Here is an 18374-nt window from a genome sequence, read left to right on the forward strand (position 1 = left end):
AGTCACACAGCACATTGTAAGTGAAGATTATTATAATGGAAATTATGTTTGTGTGTGTGTGTGTGTGTGCGTGCGTGCGTGCGTGCGTGCGTGCGTGCGTGCGTGCGTGCGTGCGTGCGTGTATATATATATACATACATACATACACACACACATATAAAATGATCAAAAATACGTAGTTTGTGAACCAAATTGGACCTGGTATGTATAGATAAATTAAAACTAAAAAATAGGATAAGAGTGTATCGGGTCAGATGACGTCAACCACTATATAAAAACGTGTAAAGAACATGCAAATTCCCCATAATAAGCTGAACCAAGACTCGAACCAGGGACCCGTCAGTCTGAGGGAGCAAACCACTGCTCCACTGTACAGCCAGATCCAAACCATTGCATGTAGAAAAAAAACATTTCAACAAAAGTGCATTTGTCCCAAAAACGCATGAAGGTCCATTATTCAACCAGCTGAGCTTCGCCATGATTGGTTGATGGGGTTAAAGTGGGCGGGGCCTCGGAGGCAACAAAAGCTGAGTCAAGTGAAACAGCCTCTTTCTGCTTTTTGTTACACTGACCAGGTGTTTCATTGTGTGTGTGTGTGTGTGTGTGTGTGTGTGTGTGTGTGTGTGTGTGTGTGTGTGTGTGTGTGTGTGTGTGTGTGTGTGTGTGTGTGTGTGTGTGTGTGTGCGTGCGCGTGCGCTCACCCCCAACTTGACCTTTTGGACTTTCCACTGCAGCGTCACATCTGAATGTGAAATGAATCTACGAATCTACTCTGATTTCCTCAATTATAGTTTTATAAAAGAAACAATGAAAAGGAAATTACTTGTTCTTCAAGAAACATTAAACACATTTTAATTCTCCTTCATTACACAGTTTAGTCAGAACCAGATAAACTAGTGAGGTAATAGCTTTGCCTCACTTTGCAGCTGCTTGGATTCACACTGCCGTCCAGTTCAGGTCCGTTTTATTGAAGCAGAATGACTTCAGCTGGTCTTTATGTTCAGAAGCTCGTCTTCCTTTGGGTTTTATGTTCTGAGATTGAAAGCTCCTCCTTCCCCGGTACGGTAGACGGGCCTCAGACGGCTGTCTGCTCTCACTGGCACAAAGTTCTAGTTCACTTTAAAGAGAGAGGCCAAGTACTGGCTGCTTCAGCAGAACTGCAATACCACCCGTTTGTATGAGAAATGTCACAGTGGGTTTGATTCCTGCACATTGTGAAAGAAAATATGATGAAATGGTTTCTGATGTACTGATATACTCCTGTAGTACAGTAGTGTGTGTGTGTGTGTGTGTGTGTGGGGGGGGGGGTTCAGACAGCTATCTGCTGAATTTGGCGCTAAGTGCGTCTATAAATACGCCCGACACAGAGCACGTTTCATTTCCTAAGATAACTTGGACTCACAACCATACCAAACATGCTCATGCTAATAAAATATAATCTGCAGCGATATCTTTGAGGGTCGGGTTTCCACGTCCATTCAAATAACTTCTGGGTCCTTTTTACCGTGGGCTCATCCTCTGCGGGGTTAGGGTTGGTTCGGACTGTGGACCGGCTGCAGGGGAGCCGGGCCAGCTCGCCCTGCTGCCGCGGCGGCCATGTTTGGACCTGAACTCGTCATGCGGCCAGACGGTGATCTTCCTTTTTGCTCGCCATCGCAGGTCAGAGGATCTCCGTGTGCACGCAGGCACATCGCTTCATTCAGAAGCTGATTTTTTGTTCATGACAGGAACTTAAACTCGTCAGCAAAAAGATTATCGGGACGTTCAGAGTGTCTTAATATGTTTTAATCCGGGATTGGCAGGAGGCGCCGAGGGAGGCGGCGCGTTCTCGATGTGTCGTCACTGCAAACGGAAGTTTCAGCTTCTGAGGATCAGTGACGCCACTCGGACAGTAACAAGTGAAAAGCAAATGCGGTACAACTTAAACACCAAATAAACCCAAGAAAAGTTCCTACACAGGCCTTGGTAGCACTTTGTTCTGGAGCTGGACTCGCCGCCGCCGCCTGCTTCTTTACACCATCTTGGAATCGGTCACGCCTCCACTCTGCAGCTTTCTCACACTTTCACTCCAAAAGAAACCTTCATTTCAATATTTTTCCAATCCTGCGCTCTCACTCACGTGTTCTAGGTCTTTACTGCAGCTTTACTCTTTACACCTTTGACCCAAACAACGTCTTACGTTGCTTTAAGTTCCGGTTGTTGGTGTGATTCTCTGTATTAAAGCTTTGCTGGTTCAGGATCAGACCTGGGAACAACAAGCCGGAAGTCAAAGACACAAACATCCTTCAGATAAATGACTTAAAACTGCAAAATCAACAAACTACTCGACTTCTGAAACCATTACGGGTAAACCGAGTACTGTTATTTCAAAGTTTCACCTGTATTCATCGCAGTTCATATCGTAATGTTGGACAAAATAGTGCATAGCACAAATTGTAAGGCATGAATGGAGTTCAGTTAGTAATGTGTATATTTGTACGTATAGGAACTTAAATAAGTTTTTTCTAAACAATCAAATTTCACATGATTACCTGAGTCAGGTTTTGCATCAGTAATCAACCTTCTTTTCCCCACGTGTTCTTGAGCTGTCGGAGTCCTGATGGCTTTTACTTCTAATGCTGACGTATGAATCTGCGTCTGCTCAACTCAATAACCTCACAACCTTATTGGACAATACACGATATGTACAAACACAAGGAAGTGATATCTTCCTCTGCAGGTAAAGAGAACAAACCTGAGAATCAACAGGCTCCTGCACTGCTACTCCTTTATTCATAAGGCGACTCTTGGTCTGCTTCCCTGTTATCTATGTGTTTTTATCATACAGAGAAGTACTGGACAGTATTCTTTGCGTTCCCAGGACCTTCCTATGCTCCGTCCCAAATGCTCTGGCTGAAATTGGGAAAAGGGCTTTTGGGTGTTCTGCACCTTCGGCCTGGAATCTGTTGCAGAACGACTTTTTAAAGCTCAAGGACCTGGAGTCCTTAAATGTTTTTAAATCTAAAATGAAGGACCTGGAAGCGGACCTGGAAGCGGACTCTATAAGATGTTTCAGCTCAGCTGTCAGAACACCTGACCTCTTTTATGACTCGTAGATGGCTCTATTTTAATGTGCTTTTGTAAATTGTACTAATTTCAATGGGACCAACCTGGTTAAATAAAGGTTATTAATGGTAAAAATAATCAATTATAATAATTAGCATCAACACTTTTCAGAGAAACTAAAATGGGTTTTTAAGAAATGCTGCTGGTGTTATGATAATGTGGCCAAAAACTCTGAAATATGAATTTGATGCTGAAGTTTCTCTGGCGTTCTTTCTGTTTATTGTTGTTTTTTTGTTTGAATTGGCTTTAATGACTTTATGAATGTTCCATCACTTCAAAACGCTGATGTGGATCTATACGTGTCAAGTTGTGTGGACCTGATGAGATTTTCCACCTTTAGGAACACCAGCCTGTCCGGCGTCCACCTCAGACCTCATCAAGTCTCAATCCCAAAGACAATTAGGACAATCCAATAAGCCTTGCTGTAAGGCCGGCCTCATGCCAAGCCCCGTGGCTGTCTTTGTGTGACTAAACTGCCACGACTCACTTCAGCTCCGTAAACAAAATATCCTCCAAGTGGCCCAGCGGAGACGGAGTGAATTGATAAATTAAGCTTAGATTTAGGGAGGGGAAATGGAGCTTGTGCTTTATCTGTGTGGAATACGGATGAAGTTTCGAGGATATTCTGGGCATCGACCAATAATTCCCCCCCTCCCCCCCCTCCCCCCAGCTGCTACGAGGTGACCACAGGCTTTATAAAAATCAGGGGAGTGACGTAGAATTTAATGCAGCGAGAGTTGGAAGCGAGAGCTGGCGGCATCCCTGTGACCGTCCAGGCTAAACTACAGGGATCAGGTTACTAGAACTAGTATTCTCTCACTTCCAACTAAGGCTGCTACCCGAGCCAGCCGTGCCAGTTGGTGTGCCCTTGAGTGAGACAGCGCCCCACTAAGCACATGTCGATCTGGGGATTACATTCAGGGGTTTAGGAGGGGAAAGGAGGCCGTAATCTGAAACTGTTGTGTCTTGTTGCTGTGCACTTTTCTTAATGCCGTGCGATCGTGCGGCGTGCGGCGGTATTGTATGACCGAGGAAGTTCAGCTGGAGGACCTATATTTGTCTCGGCAGACGAGCGCCGGTCCCCGTGTTCGGTTTTGTTTCCTGATAATTTCATTAGCGCTTTTTATTTAGCGGCACGACAGATGCGGGAGGTTTTTTGGCTTTTAGCTTTTAGCCGTCCGTCGCAGCCGCCCGATTTGAAAGACGTGAAAAAAATTCAAGAGCTTTACTTCACAGCTCAAGATTACATGAAGTCGGTCCGACGGTGATCACACAGCCTGTAAAAATACACCCGCTTGGTTTCACACTGAGATTAGAATATAGCGTGTGTGTGTGTGTGTGTGTGTGTGTGTGTGTGTGTGTGTGTGTGTGTGTGTGTGTGTGTGTGTGTGTGTGTGTGTGTGTGTGTGTGTGTGTGTGTCCATCCACTAGTGGCCTCCAGTTTTCAGCATTTCTGCCATATTGCGTGTAGACGGACATCATTTCAAAACGTTGCGGTCTGAACAATACTTTTCTGAAACAAAACGCAAAATCGATGTATTTTCACCCGAGACGTATAAACGGCGCCCAGATCAGCGTCAGAGCGAAGCTCGTTTAACATCGTTTATTGACTTTCTCGCCGTGAAACTCAAAAAGAAATCTTGTCAAAGTGAAATGAAGGACATGATAAATCCAGTTCTACGTTTCCTATTTTGCATGAACGTGACGGGCCGGGGTGGCCAATCAGATCACAGTGGATACCACAGAAGGCCCGCCCCCGTCTTAACGAACACGTCTTATTATTGACCGCATGTTTTGCTTCACGCTGACAGAAATGTTGAAAGGATGTTTGTAATTTTTTGGCAGATTGCATCGTGAGGGCGGCTCAGTTTCACTACCTGTCAATCACACTGACAGCCGGCGAAGTCTCTGGCTTTGTCTGCACAAATTTGAATATCACAATACTGAACACAGGTTATTAAATACAAGGGGAACCTTTATAACAGAGGATCCAGTTTGTCTGAATACATTTGCTCTGCTGGTTGGTCGGCGTAACAAAGCACGTGTCAGCGGCTTTTGAATTTCTACCATTTAAGGGAACGTTCAGTTTGTTTGCTTCGTCTTTCCAAACATGAACGAGTTAAGTGGAGATTAGGAGAAACATCCTGAACTCCACACAGGATTCAGAACTACCGTTTCATTAATCTGGGTTTTTTCCTCACAGTTCAGATCCGTTGCATTCAAACCAGCTGCCACACGACTGGAGTTGTCGAGTGTCGCCACACTCGTTAAACTTACACATTACACAGATTTATTAATAGTCGGCAATAAAAATGACAAAATCACTGAGAAGGAACCGGATTGGAACAATGAGGACCGCACCTTAACCAACACCTGCCAGGCCTGATGAAACCATCTGACTTTGTCCTCCGTCCCTTCAGTGTCTGAGGCTCTTCCCTCCTCATCATCTCCTTCCACTCGTCCACTCACGCTCTCACATCCCCCTCCGTTCTGCCTTCCTGCCTCCACTTCTCTCCCCGACGGCGACTGGAGACAGAAAATATCGCCTATTTAAAATGTTCGCATCTTGTCGCCGACTGCTCCCAATGTATTTTTAATCAGATAACTCCCCTGGTGCCGGATGGAAAAATGATGACAAGTTAGTGAGAAGAACTGTTTCTCCTCTGCGATTTGGCTGCACTGACCCTTTAATCAGCGTCGTCTGGTGTTCGCTGACGCTCCCCCTCAGCTAACCACGTTCAAGATGTCACCATTAGACTTTTTCTTTTTTATTCCAAACCGCCTCGATACCAAATGCCAGCCCCTGTTTAGTCACAGAGTTACTACATCAGTGTTCAATAAAGGCATGCTGCTGATCAGCTCCACGTTCAAGTGAGAGAGAAAACCAGTCCAGTCCGAGTCACGCTCCAGTTAGCACGATATCGACCAATTAGTATCCCGGCGGATCGAACGCTGTCCTCTGAGCAGACATCGATATGTTTGCAGTGTGTGTGATTATCCGCCATGCCGGTATCGGGGGCGCATCCTCGTGTTTCCTCGCCATTATGTGGCACTAATTAAAAAATAAAAGCATGTCTGCTCTTGCCCATCTGCTATTAGACCCTGTTTAGCCTCCAGGTCTGCTTTGAACCGCTCCCTCATTACTGCGCCTCAAAGAAATATCATACAATAGTGAGTTGAAAAGGGCAATGCTTGAATGGAGTCTGAAAGGGGAGGCTGTACTTGGCCTTCAAGTATACATTCCTTCAGCTCAGTGCTTCCTCTGTGGTCCCCCCCCCCCCCCCCCCCCACACACACACACACACACTCAAGACTGAGTTCCCACAGGGGACTCGGCCAAAGCAAACTCCTCAGAGGAAGTCTCCCTCTCCTACCAGGGAGAAAGAGGGAAGAGGGAGGGAGGGATGGACGTCCTCCTCCGGCGCTCAGACCCCGCCAGGCGCTGGGCTGAGCGAGCGGGGTGTTATGACTCGGCGGCCATGCTATGTCTATGATGTGGCGGTGAGTAAAGCCTGTGCGGCTGCTCTCCTGTGAGGTCAGTGTCATATTTAGCCAGCAGGTCCCTTGTGGTGTCTGGGAGTGTCTGTTTTCTGGCTCTATTATGTCTGCTGCTCGCAGCCTTCCTGGAGCTGCAAACCTCAGGGTAGAAATAGTAGCAGACAGGCAGACATCCTTTGTCAGGAAAACAACAGTCACGTCGGTAATTACAGACTCTGATTACACCAGGACAGCAGTTCCTCAGAATACAGCCGGCCTCCGGTCAGGCAGGTGAGGGGTCGAGTCACCGGCGCTCCACGGCTGAAAGCATTAACCTCCAGTGGCTAAACCAAACACTGTGTGTGTGTGTGTGTGTGTGTGTGTGTGTGTGTGTGTGTGTGTGTGTGTGTGTGTGTGTGTGTGTGTGTGTGTGTGTGTGTGTGTGTGTGTGCGTGCGTGCGTGCGTGCGTGCGTGTGTGTGTGTGTGGCGACTGGTTAGACAGGTAGAGACATTTGCGAGGAAGCGAGACGTGAGGGGGAGGAGCCAGACGAACATGTAACGTACACCCGGGGAGGCTCACGGAGGCAGAATTCAAACAGGAAAGTGGTGCGGCGAGTTTTTTTTTCCGTTTCAGTCGCGGATTCGTCAAACGGCAAAAAAAGAAAAGAGAGAAAGCTTCTGGATCACACTGCGTGTTTCCTCTCCTCTCACACTCAGAACAAGAATCATTCGGTTCAATCTCACCCTGAATTCTGATCCACTGAATCATATCCAACGTTTTTACTCCAAAACATTGGGCTCTTTGAACAAACATGTCATGGAGATTATAGAGTGAGACGGTGTTTGGACGGCAGCACATGTAGCCCAGAGGTAGTGATTTTATAGTTTAGTCTACAAAATGGAAGGAAAGAAAAAAGATCCATGGCAATTTCCACAGTCCATATTGATCATATTTAAATGACATGTTTTGTCTTTTTCACTCTCCAAAACCACTAAAATAATTTTCTGTGAACTGAAAGCAGCTTCATAAATCACTTATTGAGAAGAATGGCATCTTACATCACTTTAGCATTATTTATTTTTAAACCTTTTACCCTTTTTTTGACGTTTTGAAGACAAATACTTTTTCCTCCTTACATGCTTCAAACTGGCTTTTGTTAAACCTCTGTTAGCGACCCAGCAGCTGACCCGAACATTTATCCACAACTAAACTGGACAAAGTGTTCAATTTCAGAGGGATCAAGTTGCATTAATGATAGCAAGACTTCCTTTACAAAAATAAGAGTCATCTCAGTGTTTTATGTAAAGTCGTCAGTTTATTAGTTGATGAAATGATGTTCTGTGTTAATGCTTATATTACATGTATTTCCATACAACAGAATTTTTTTTTAAAAAAGGTTTTAACAAGCAGTAAAGTAAATTTATTCTTTCCTTTCTACTTGAGTACATTCCATAATGTTATTTCTCACTTACTTTCCTACTTAAAATAAGTTAAATACTTCCTTTTGCCCTGGCGGACGCGCGGTTTAAACAAATGTTTGTTCTTCTACTTATGTAAAGAATGTGAGTACTTTTGCCACTTCTGGTTATTTAATCAATAATTAAAAACTCTTGACTAGTCAATCGTTGCCGTTTAGATTCTTTACATTCATAAGAGTATTTTTGACGGAGACCTTGAGCAGAGTTTGTGTTTCAGGTGCTGTCAGACATGACTTAACACCTCCAGCCGTGAACAAGTCGCATCAGACACTCCTACAAATACACACACACACACACACACACACACACACACACACACACACACACACATGCGTGTCCACACCCGCACTCACCCACCTCCCCACATGTCCCGACACCCACTCGTAGCTGCAGTGGAGTCTGGCTTCACGTGGGAAATCTGTGAGACGTGATTCATCACTAGAGGACATTTTTAAATTATTTCAATCTATTTTTTTTGGTGGGGGGGGGGGGGGGGGGGGGGTGGCTGTGCTGCTGTAGGATTCTCTCCTCCATTGAGTATTTTGAAGGTAGACGCCAACCACTCGTCTTGAATCACACAGACGAGGAGAAGGGGAGGGGAGTGTTTGCCATTCCTGCAGGCAGGATGTCATAGTAGTGAGTAAGAGAGCGACAGGCAGGTCTGTGCCGGCCTCCTGCACAGGTAAACATATCCTCTGTCTGACAAGTGCAGACCTGAGAACACACACACACACACACACACACACACACACACACACACACACACACCCACACACACACACACACACACACACACACACACACACACACACACACACACACACACACACACACACACACAGGCTACGATACATCCCAGTATGTGGGCTCAGCATTCTGCGGCTCTCAACCAGGTGGACCTGGAGGTTTTCAGACCTCGTCTGACTCTGCAGCCTCGCATTGATGCACAACAGCCTCAGAACACTTCCACTCGATCGTCTGTCAGATCTGAGTGCAATTACTTTAATTTGTCTTCCTCTCTGTCTGCCTCTGTCTCCACACGGCCATATTTCTGTGGTTGGGGCAGTCGATCTGCTCCACCTGACGGCGCCTCCTCTGCCTGGCAGGGAGCAATGCAGCCCTGTTGGCTGCCAGCCAGACCAGCTTGAGTGTCTGCTCAGCTCAAAGCCCTGCTCTCACACACACACACACACACACACACACACACACACACACACACACACACACACACACACACACACACACACACACACACACACACAGACATGCCAAGCTCGGAGACTAAACGCTTACTCAGACACATCTTCTATCCTCCTCGTCTCTCTGCTACTTTCTCCACTTGGTTTAATATTCTCCCTCCGACCTTCTGCTTTCCTTACAGCAGGACAAAACTATTAGAACATTGGATTCACCTTCTGACTAACTGGTGTGAGCGATGCCGTTTACAGTCAGACGGTTTTGTTTTCGGTGGCCGTGAGCTCTTGAAATGCTCCATGATGTGATGTTTGTCTAATTGATCTGGGTGAGGATCAACAGTCTCTTCTCTCTCTCCTCTTCCTCAGTCTCCCAGCCCCGTCCTCTCCAAGAAGCCCAAATTCGACAAACTCTTCTCTCCGTCAGCCGACAAAGACAGAAAACCCGACTGGCTGCAGTCGCTGTCCAAGTCTGCACACAAGGTTTGTGGAGTAAAGGCGATCTGTACATCACGGTGTAGAAAAGCTGCTCATGGCTGATTGAGCGTTGTGCTGCTTCTTCACTGGCTTCATTTCTTCTCTTGTTTGTTGTCCCAGGATCTGAAGCAGGTCCAGCTAAAGCAGAGACCTTCTGCATTCCGGCCCTGGTCTCCTAAAGCCTCAGAAAAAGAGAAACCAGCAGCTCAGAACGAGGCGGAGAAGTGAGTCTAGCAACAGCTTGTAAAGCTCAAAGACGATCCAACGTTTCACCAAGAAAATGCTTTGAATGATCTTTGGGCTTTTCCCCCCATAGGCCGTGCTCAAAGAGCCACGAGGCTCCGGCTGCTCCGCCACTCGCCTCTCTGCCGCCTCCGGTCCATCCCAAGGACAGCCACAGTCCCAGCAGGGGGCCCGCCGCCATTTCCAGGCACGAGCTTCATAATGGCGACGCGCAGCAGACGGCAAAGGCGGCCCACTCCACCGCCGCAAACCGGGCGGACGACATGGACACGGATGGAGAGATCGATGTGGACGACTGCGATGACGGTGGGCGCCACAGATCGCTTTTATTTTAGCAGTTTAATAAAAACTAAATGTTGAAAAAAGAACCTGAGAAGTTGAGCTTTTCACAACTCTGTGTGTATAAGACAGATTGTCCAATTACAAGTTTTATTGCACAGTAAACCCCACTGGAAATGAGCCATAGTAAATCTGGCTCAGGGTGAATCCTGTGCAACTGCGCCCCCTTGTGTCCATTGTAGAAAGTACAAGAAAAACAACAGACTTGTAAATTCTAAGACTTGATTCTTCCTGCATGGAGGAAATAGTAATATAGCCAGTAATATAAATATCAATAGAATATCAGGAAGCTCTGGCTGGTGTTTATAGATTATCCAATTGTTTTACCACTTCACTTTCTGATTTATGTCCTACACTGTCTGTAACTTCGTATGACATTATGTAAGTTTGTGTTATGTGGGTTTTTTTGTTATTAAAGTCTTAATTTATTTGAACATATATAATAATATATGTTCAAAAAATAATACAATATATAATAATAATAATTACAATACATCTAAAGGCCTGTGATAAATACTTGCATAGAAAACCACCAAAGTAGATTTTCAACAGTTGTACTGGTGTCCACGCAGCCAATCAGATCAACACAGCAATGTTACAAGCAAGACAGCCTTTCCCACGACCTCTTCATCATTCTTTATCTTCATCACTATTGATCTGAGCCAGCATGTGTTCATGTTCTCTAACTTTAGTTCCTTCCTTTTTTAATGTCTGGAGATGATTTACTTTTCCACACTTTAACAGATCTGTCTTAAAAATGAGAACAAGATTCTCTATGAGACTGTTTTGTAAAATTAGAAGTAAAATAATTAAATAAATAAACTCACTCTCTCTCTCTCTCTCTGTCTGTCTCACATCAGGTCCGATTCCGGCCTCCTCGCTGGCTCCGCCTCCGTCCACCGGTGCGTCTCAGAGCTCCGGCCAGTCTCAGGATCGTTCGCCCTTCCTGCCGCCCGCCGTTCACCCAGACCTGGACTCCATGAGACAGATGCTGTCCGGTGGTTTGGACACCAAGGAGTCCCGTGAGAAGCTCCTGCAGGAGATCGTCCGCATGAGGGTGAAGCAGGAGGAGAAGCTGGCGGCGGCGGTCCAGGCGAAGCGCAGCCTTCAGCAGGTATGAGGCGCGCCGTCACGCCACTTCAGGGAAACAAACGTCTTTCTGGAGAGCGAAGACAAACCGTCCCTCATTGCTTCTGCAGGAACTGGAGTTCGTGAGGGTGGCGAAGAAAGGACGACTCCGCGAGGCCATCGAGGCCAAACGTAACCTGCGGAAAGAGATCGAGCGGCTGCGTGTCGACTGGGAGAGGAAGATGAGGGAGGCAGACGAGGCCTGCGGGCGGCTGAAGAGAGAGCTGGAGAGAGAGAGGCAGATACGAGTTTGTGACAAAGGCTGCGAGGCCGAACGACTCCGGGTCAAATACTCCTCTCAGGTAGGATTTGATGTCATATTTAGTCAATAATGATGAACAAAATGACATTAAAATACTTTGAATCATCGAGTTTCTGTCCAGTAAAAGTCACATGACAACATAAGATGTCTCTATATCGCTTCTTCTCATCAATTATTTGAATTTCGGTGCCGATGAAATCTAACTCCCTCATTGTGATTAAAACTAGTTCAACTGCAGCCGTGCATCAAATGAAGATATTTTAAAGTTAATTAAGTCTTAGAGGCGAAGTACATTTTATCTGAGGACTGAACCTCCCGGTTTTTACAACCAGTTTGATTAAAGCTTTCATTCTTCAAGTATTGTAAACTTTATTATTGTCCTGCAACTGTTGCACCCGTTACATTTATAGTTTTTCAAACTTATTTTGGCCAGTTAGTAAGTAACACCAGGTATAAATCACTGTGGCTCAGATCCAGTAAAGATACTGCGATGTTACTGCATCGAGTTAAACAGGACAAGAATATAAAGACGGTTTAATCCAGTGAACCCAAACACAACTCACCCTGAATGATCCAATACCAAAATCCATGCAGGACCATATTTCAGAGGTTTGAGCTGCACCACCTTATTCAATGAAAGCAGATTGGACGATTAGAGTATATAAAATAAACTTCAACCCCTTAAGACCACCTATTAGAGTTAAGATTCTGTGATTTTACCCAAAATGCCAAAGCTTGCCTGCAGAACTCGTCCCCTACGTCCTTGTGCTGTACGTGAAATGAAATGAAAGCTGAGATCTTCTAGTTTCTGGTGTAACTGTATCTAAAGTATTCGAGCACAAATACAATCCAAACCCTCCATGATCGAGGGGGACAGACCTCAGGGGGTTAGAAATAACTGCATTTTTAATTCAATAGACTGGAATAAGATTCCTGCGTTGTCATTTTAGGATCTGATCTTATAACGTCTCCCGATGAGACACAAGCAGAGACGATCCTCCGTTGATCAATAAGCACTTTGTTTTTACATGAACTCCCTGAAATCTCTCCAAAAACTGGTGCTAAGATTTACTGTACATTTGCTTCAGTTCACATCAGAGAAACATCGTTTTAAAAGGGCACACGACTCTTTTCTACAGCCAGGATGTTTCCTCGGCTTTACGGAGAACACCATGTTAAGCTGACCCGGTGTCTGGACGTTTCCCCTCCGTGCTGACGTCCAGACACCGGGTCACCTTAACATGGTATTCTCTGTAAAGCTGACCCGGTGTCTGGACGTTTCCCCTCCGTGCTGACGTCCAGACACCGGGTCACCTTAACATGGTGTTCTCTGTAAAGCTGACCCGGTGTCTGGACGTTTCCCCTCCGTGCTGACGGCGTTTTGTGTTTGTGTGTCGTGCAGATCGAGGAGTTGCACACGCAGCTGCAGCAGGCCGAAGCCGACCGCGAGCTGCTGAGGCAGGAACTTCAGCAGGAGAGAGAAGCCCGGCAGAGCCTGGAGAGCGTGGTCAAGGACCTGCAGGCCCAGCTGGCCCTGCAGGCCGCCGCCGCCGCCGCCGCCAAGGACATGGACATGGACATGGACACGGACACGGACAGACAGAGCGCTCAGCTCATCACCAACGGATCCTAAAGTTGCACATTTCTAAAAATAAATCAAACTGGACTCAGAGACTGGATGACAGAGGAGCATGTTCAAGGACTTTATCTCACCTCCTGTTGGGAAGATTCAGCAATGTTGGTTTTGTAGAGGAAAAAAAAACAACAACAACAAACAAGTCATCTGTAATGGTATACATGAATATAATAATGACCGTATGAATTTAATGAATGAACTGGAAAGTAGCATGATGTCAGAGCATGTTTTAGAGCGTGGAACCGGGAGAGACTCCTTCAGCCATGAACACACTTCTTTCCAGAGACGTCGGAGTTCAAGACGCCCGGCGCTGTCCAAGGACTTTTTTTTTGTTTGTTTGTTTGTTTTTTTGGTATAAGCTATTCTAAGATGTGCAAATATAGCTACATAACACTACTTGAATATGAAGGGAAGAAACATGAGCAGTCGGGGAAACTCTTGGTGCCACAAAAAAACAACAACAAAAAAAACCCCAACCATTGGTACACTCAAGGTGTCGTTGCAGACCACTGGAAACAAGAGACACAAGTTTACCACTATTTACTTTTAATATCCGCTTGCTTTTTATAACTGTGTAGAAGATGTACTTTTTAAGAAATATTGCTTGCGCAGCACTGTTAACCCACAGGCAAGATTTAAAAAAAAAAAAAAGTTTAAAAAAAGATTCATCCATATACCGACATGTACGCATGTATACCAGCTTATCTACCTTTTGTATTTTATAAACCTGAAGTATTGGAGGTTTGGTGGGCTGCTTCAGGTCCGCCACTGTTTTATGCTTAGATACTTTATGGAAGTGTTACTTTTTGTTGTTGTTTTCCAGTAATGTTTTTTTTTTTTTTTACCACACTAAACCATGTGGTAACTAGCAGATATTCTTGCCCATGTTTATTCTCCATAAGCCTACAAACACACTCCTTTAAAACAAAAAAAAAAAAGAGAGAGAGAGAGAGAGAGAGAAACGGTACTTCAGTTTTTGTATGGAGTATTGTAAAATAATTTATATTCCACATTAATTTGCTGCCTATCAAAAGAAAGCATTCATTTTTAGTCGCTGGTTTTAGGGCTCTTAAATCAACAATTGCTGTTTATATGAACAACATTTCTACATATATACAAAATATGGATATATATTTTTTTACTTTAAGAAAAAGGAATTGCACTTTTTAACAAAAGAACCTTGCATTGCGCATTGTACTCCCTGTTACATTTTTCAAATCACAAAGCTAACATGAGCTTAGAATTTAAATACACTTTCCCTCAGTATCCTCTGATGTAAATACGACGATATTGTAAATAAGATGTTTGTTGGTATGATATGTTTGCTTGCTCCAGACTTAAATTGATTATGAATATTATTTTTTGCTCTTACTTGAAACCAAAAAGAGACTCCATTTGGATTTGCAAAAAAAATAAAATCAAACCCTGCATTTTCATTGTTGCTGATCGATGCAAGTCACAGAGCGTTAATCTCAACAGGAGGACTTGGTGGTGGTGAACTCGATTGTGATTTAACCCCATGATCTCTTTCTTTTCTCTTCTAAAGATCTTTATTATTTGATTAATTATAGAGTTTATATGGCACCACAGACCAAAAGCTGCAAAATGGATTTGAATCCTCCGCATCTCCTTCTTCCCAGTCGGATTAGAGTAGAAGTCATCATGGTTCAGTCCTCCGGGTGACCTCCTATGTTTTAGACAAGAAACACTTTTATGTCTTATCATTATGATACCCTCGCTCAGTATTTGTTGGGTACAGTGTAATAGCAATATCCATTTTGTTAGCTGATGCTGTTGTAGTTTTTGGTTTGGAAGTGGGGTTTCACTTGCCTCTTGTTTCAATGTTTTGTTTTTCTTTCGGAAAACTTGTATAATACCCATTAAAATCTAAATCAGTCCCACTGCATCTGGAAAAGGCTTTTTCTTTCCTCCTTTCAAAAACTATTTATTAAACAACAACTTCATTGTGACTGAATACGGTGGCCCAGAAGGGACAACGCCACAGCACAACAGCAGAATCCACAACGGAACAACGAAAAACTACAACGCAAGAAAAAACTACAACACTAGAAAAAACTACAACTGCAACACCAGAAAAAACTGCAAAACAAGAAAAAACTACAACACTGGAAAAAACTACAACACAAGAAAAAACTACAACACAAGAAAAAACTACAACACTAGAAAAAACTACAACACTAGAAAAAACTACAACACAAGAAAAAACTACAACATAAGAAAAAACTACAACACAAGAAAAAACTACAACACTAGAAAAAACTACAACACTAGAAAAAACTACAACACAAGAAAAAACTACAACATAAGAAAAAACTACAACACTAGAAAAAACTACAACACAAGAAAAAAACTACAACACTAGAAAAAACTACAACACAAGAAAAAACTACAACACTAGAAAAAACTACAACACAAGAAAAAACTACAACACTAGAAAAAACTACAACACTAGAAAAAACTACAACACAAGAAAAAACTGCAAAACAAGAAAAAACTACAACACAAGAAAAAACTACAACACTAAAAAAAACTACAATGCAAGAAAAAACTACAACACAAGAAAAAACTGCAAAACAAGAAAAAACTACAACGCAAGAAAAAACTGCAAAACAAGAAAAAACTGCAAAACAAGAAAAAACTACAACACAAGAAAAAAACTACAACACTAGAAAAAACTACAATGCAAGAATAAACTACAACACAAGAAAAAACTACAACAATAGAAAAAACTACAACACTAGAAAAAACTACAACACAAGAAAAAACTACAACACAAGAAAAAACTACAACGCAACAGTAAATCGGCAGCCTAGAACCAGGCTTTGTTTCCAGGGGACAATATTTTCTGAAAGTCTAACCTGCTCCGGAGCAGGTTATGTTCTGGATAAGAGGTCAGAGCTCCGCCTCCTGACCAATCAGATCGCTTGGGAAACGCCCCGCCCATTCTTAAAGGATGGTGATTGGTGGGCAGGTTCAGCTCTGAGCTGCAGCAGAGAGGAGATGATAAAGTAATTCAGAACAATCTTTTTGACATAATAAAATAAATCCTGGTCTCTGAGGCTCTGAAGGAGGTTCTTGTTCTGGTTCTGGTTCTGGTTCTGGTTCTGGTTCTTGTTCTTGTTCTTGTTCCAGGACTTTATCTCCACGAGGGTTGATCTGGAATAATGATCTGAATGATCACACCTGACAGAACAGCAGAAACATGAACGTATAGAACCAGAACTACTCGTGTCGTCATGGTGATGAATTAATATTTCAACACGGAGGAAACTCAGCCTCAGAACAAGTGGATGGAAAGTAAAAGAAGTTGATAGCCTGTGTTGAGTTGATAACCTGCTTGGTAGTAACGGTGATCAGGATCAGTCAACCAGCAAACAGAGCTCCTGGATATGTTGATCACAGTACATAATCCAGGCCTAATCCAGGATAAATACACTCTGTCTGGACTCGGACCCGGAACCTTCTCACTGCGAGGCGACAGTGCCAACCACTGTTGATTTAAGATATTCTATCGCTACCTTTTGAGCTGCTCTGTAAAAACCCGTATTTGCTATTAGTGAAAATCACAATTAATTTAGAATATTTAAAATTCAAAACAGTATTTTCTTTCTAAAAAAAAAAGAAAATTGAGTGAATGAATAAATAATGGCTGAATTCCATGTCGCTTCCTTCTCTCTCCACCGGATCAACTTAGTGAGCCACTTAGATAAATCAGATTCATGTTTTTCCAACGATAATCATCCAGAAATATCCGCAGTGAGAAAGTCCTGGTTGTTTTTTTAATGCTGCTCATGAATTATGTATCTTTAATGGACGGATCAAAGTGAGCTCTCTGGGTATTCCCGCTTTATTAAATGGTTAACGAAGGTCTCGGGGGCTGTTGTGGTTTCATGCTGTGAGCTTTAACTGCAGGGTCAGCCAATTTCTTTAAGGAGCATTTACTGTGTGATTTAATGGCTTCTAATGAGCTGATTCTGTTGAGCGCGCGCAGGATTCCCTCTCGCTGCTCCTGCTGGAGGAAACACAAGGAACAATGCTGCTTCTGCTGCAGCCTCGTAAACCGGAGCAGATCATAAAAACCTTTTACTTATTCACATTCATTTGCACCAGTGCTTTTCCCTCCTGTGACTTGCTAGAAATTTATAAATATAATATGTTGGAACAGGGGAACTTTAAAAAAAAAAAAAAAAGGACTAACACAGGATGTTTTTAAAAACAATTTTTTACCAACTCCTCTTGCTCTACGTCAGTTTCTCTGTCTGTAAATAAATAAATAAATAAATGTTATTTTTTTTTTATTAACTGTCTTTTTCCCCGCTGTGAAATAAGAATTTTGGGAGGTAAGAATCGGTAGTTCTGCTGGCCAACGCACTAGAAACAACCAATAATGTAATAACGACAAATAACCTGGAAGAATGTGAACATGTTAGATGCAATAAAGTCAATAAGAACTATAATAAGAACATTTGTTCCCCCCTGGGCCTTATGAGGAGAGACTAATACTGGAATATTATGACAACGTACACTGAAATCAACAGTCACTACAACATAATTCATAGATATCATAAAATATGTTTTAACAGCCAGAAACAGAGCAGCTCCACTCAGTTCTCCAGACGTGGCAGAACTGTTTTTATTCTTTATTTGATTAGAAGATTAAATCTACTTGTGTAGAAAAAAACAAACTGGTCAAAGTAGAAATGGAACTTCTTTACTGACGTACATGTAAGATAATACAGGTTCTTAAATGTACTTGAGTATTTATTTTTATTTGCTTTACTTAACTACAGTTTGAAAACACTTATTGTGAGGATGTGTTTGTGTTAAAGTTTGGAATTAGAAAATAGATTATTTTCTCAATAAATAAAAAAGAAAAGACGACCGTGAGCTATTCAGTTTAACATTACAGTGAGCTATGAACCAATTAAAAGAGTTAAAACGGAAAACTAATCTGGAATCAATAAAGTATAGATGTATTAAGTATAAAAGAAAAAGTACCAGAAATTCTTCTTA

At 43.2% G+C, this 18374-nt stretch overlaps 1 protein-coding gene across 1 annotated transcript in view; it reads left to right on the plus strand.

Moving 5' to 3' along the window:
• skib (v-ski avian sarcoma viral oncogene homolog b) overlaps nucleotides 1-15251 on the plus strand; it is a 38017-nt gene extending 22766 nt beyond the window's left edge. Inside the window, exons 2-7 of the mRNA XM_080462641.1 lie at nucleotides 9625-9738; nucleotides 9853-9956; nucleotides 10049-10281; nucleotides 11175-11428; nucleotides 11514-11744; nucleotides 13107-15251. Of these exons, the coding sequence (XP_080318767.1) occupies nucleotides 9625-9738; nucleotides 9853-9956; nucleotides 10049-10281; nucleotides 11175-11428; nucleotides 11514-11744; nucleotides 13107-13337 (1167 nt within the window). The 3' untranslated portion in view covers nucleotides 13338-15251. The remainder of the gene's footprint in view (nucleotides 1-9624; nucleotides 9739-9852; nucleotides 9957-10048; nucleotides 10282-11174; nucleotides 11429-11513; nucleotides 11745-13106) is intronic.
• The last annotated feature ends 3123 nt before the right edge of the window (nucleotides 15252-18374 follow it).

This window comes from Lipophrys pholis, assembly GCF_963383615.2.
Source record: "Lipophrys pholis genome assembly, chromosome: 4".
NCBI lineage: Eukaryota > Metazoa > Chordata > Actinopteri > Blenniiformes > Blenniidae > Lipophrys > Lipophrys pholis.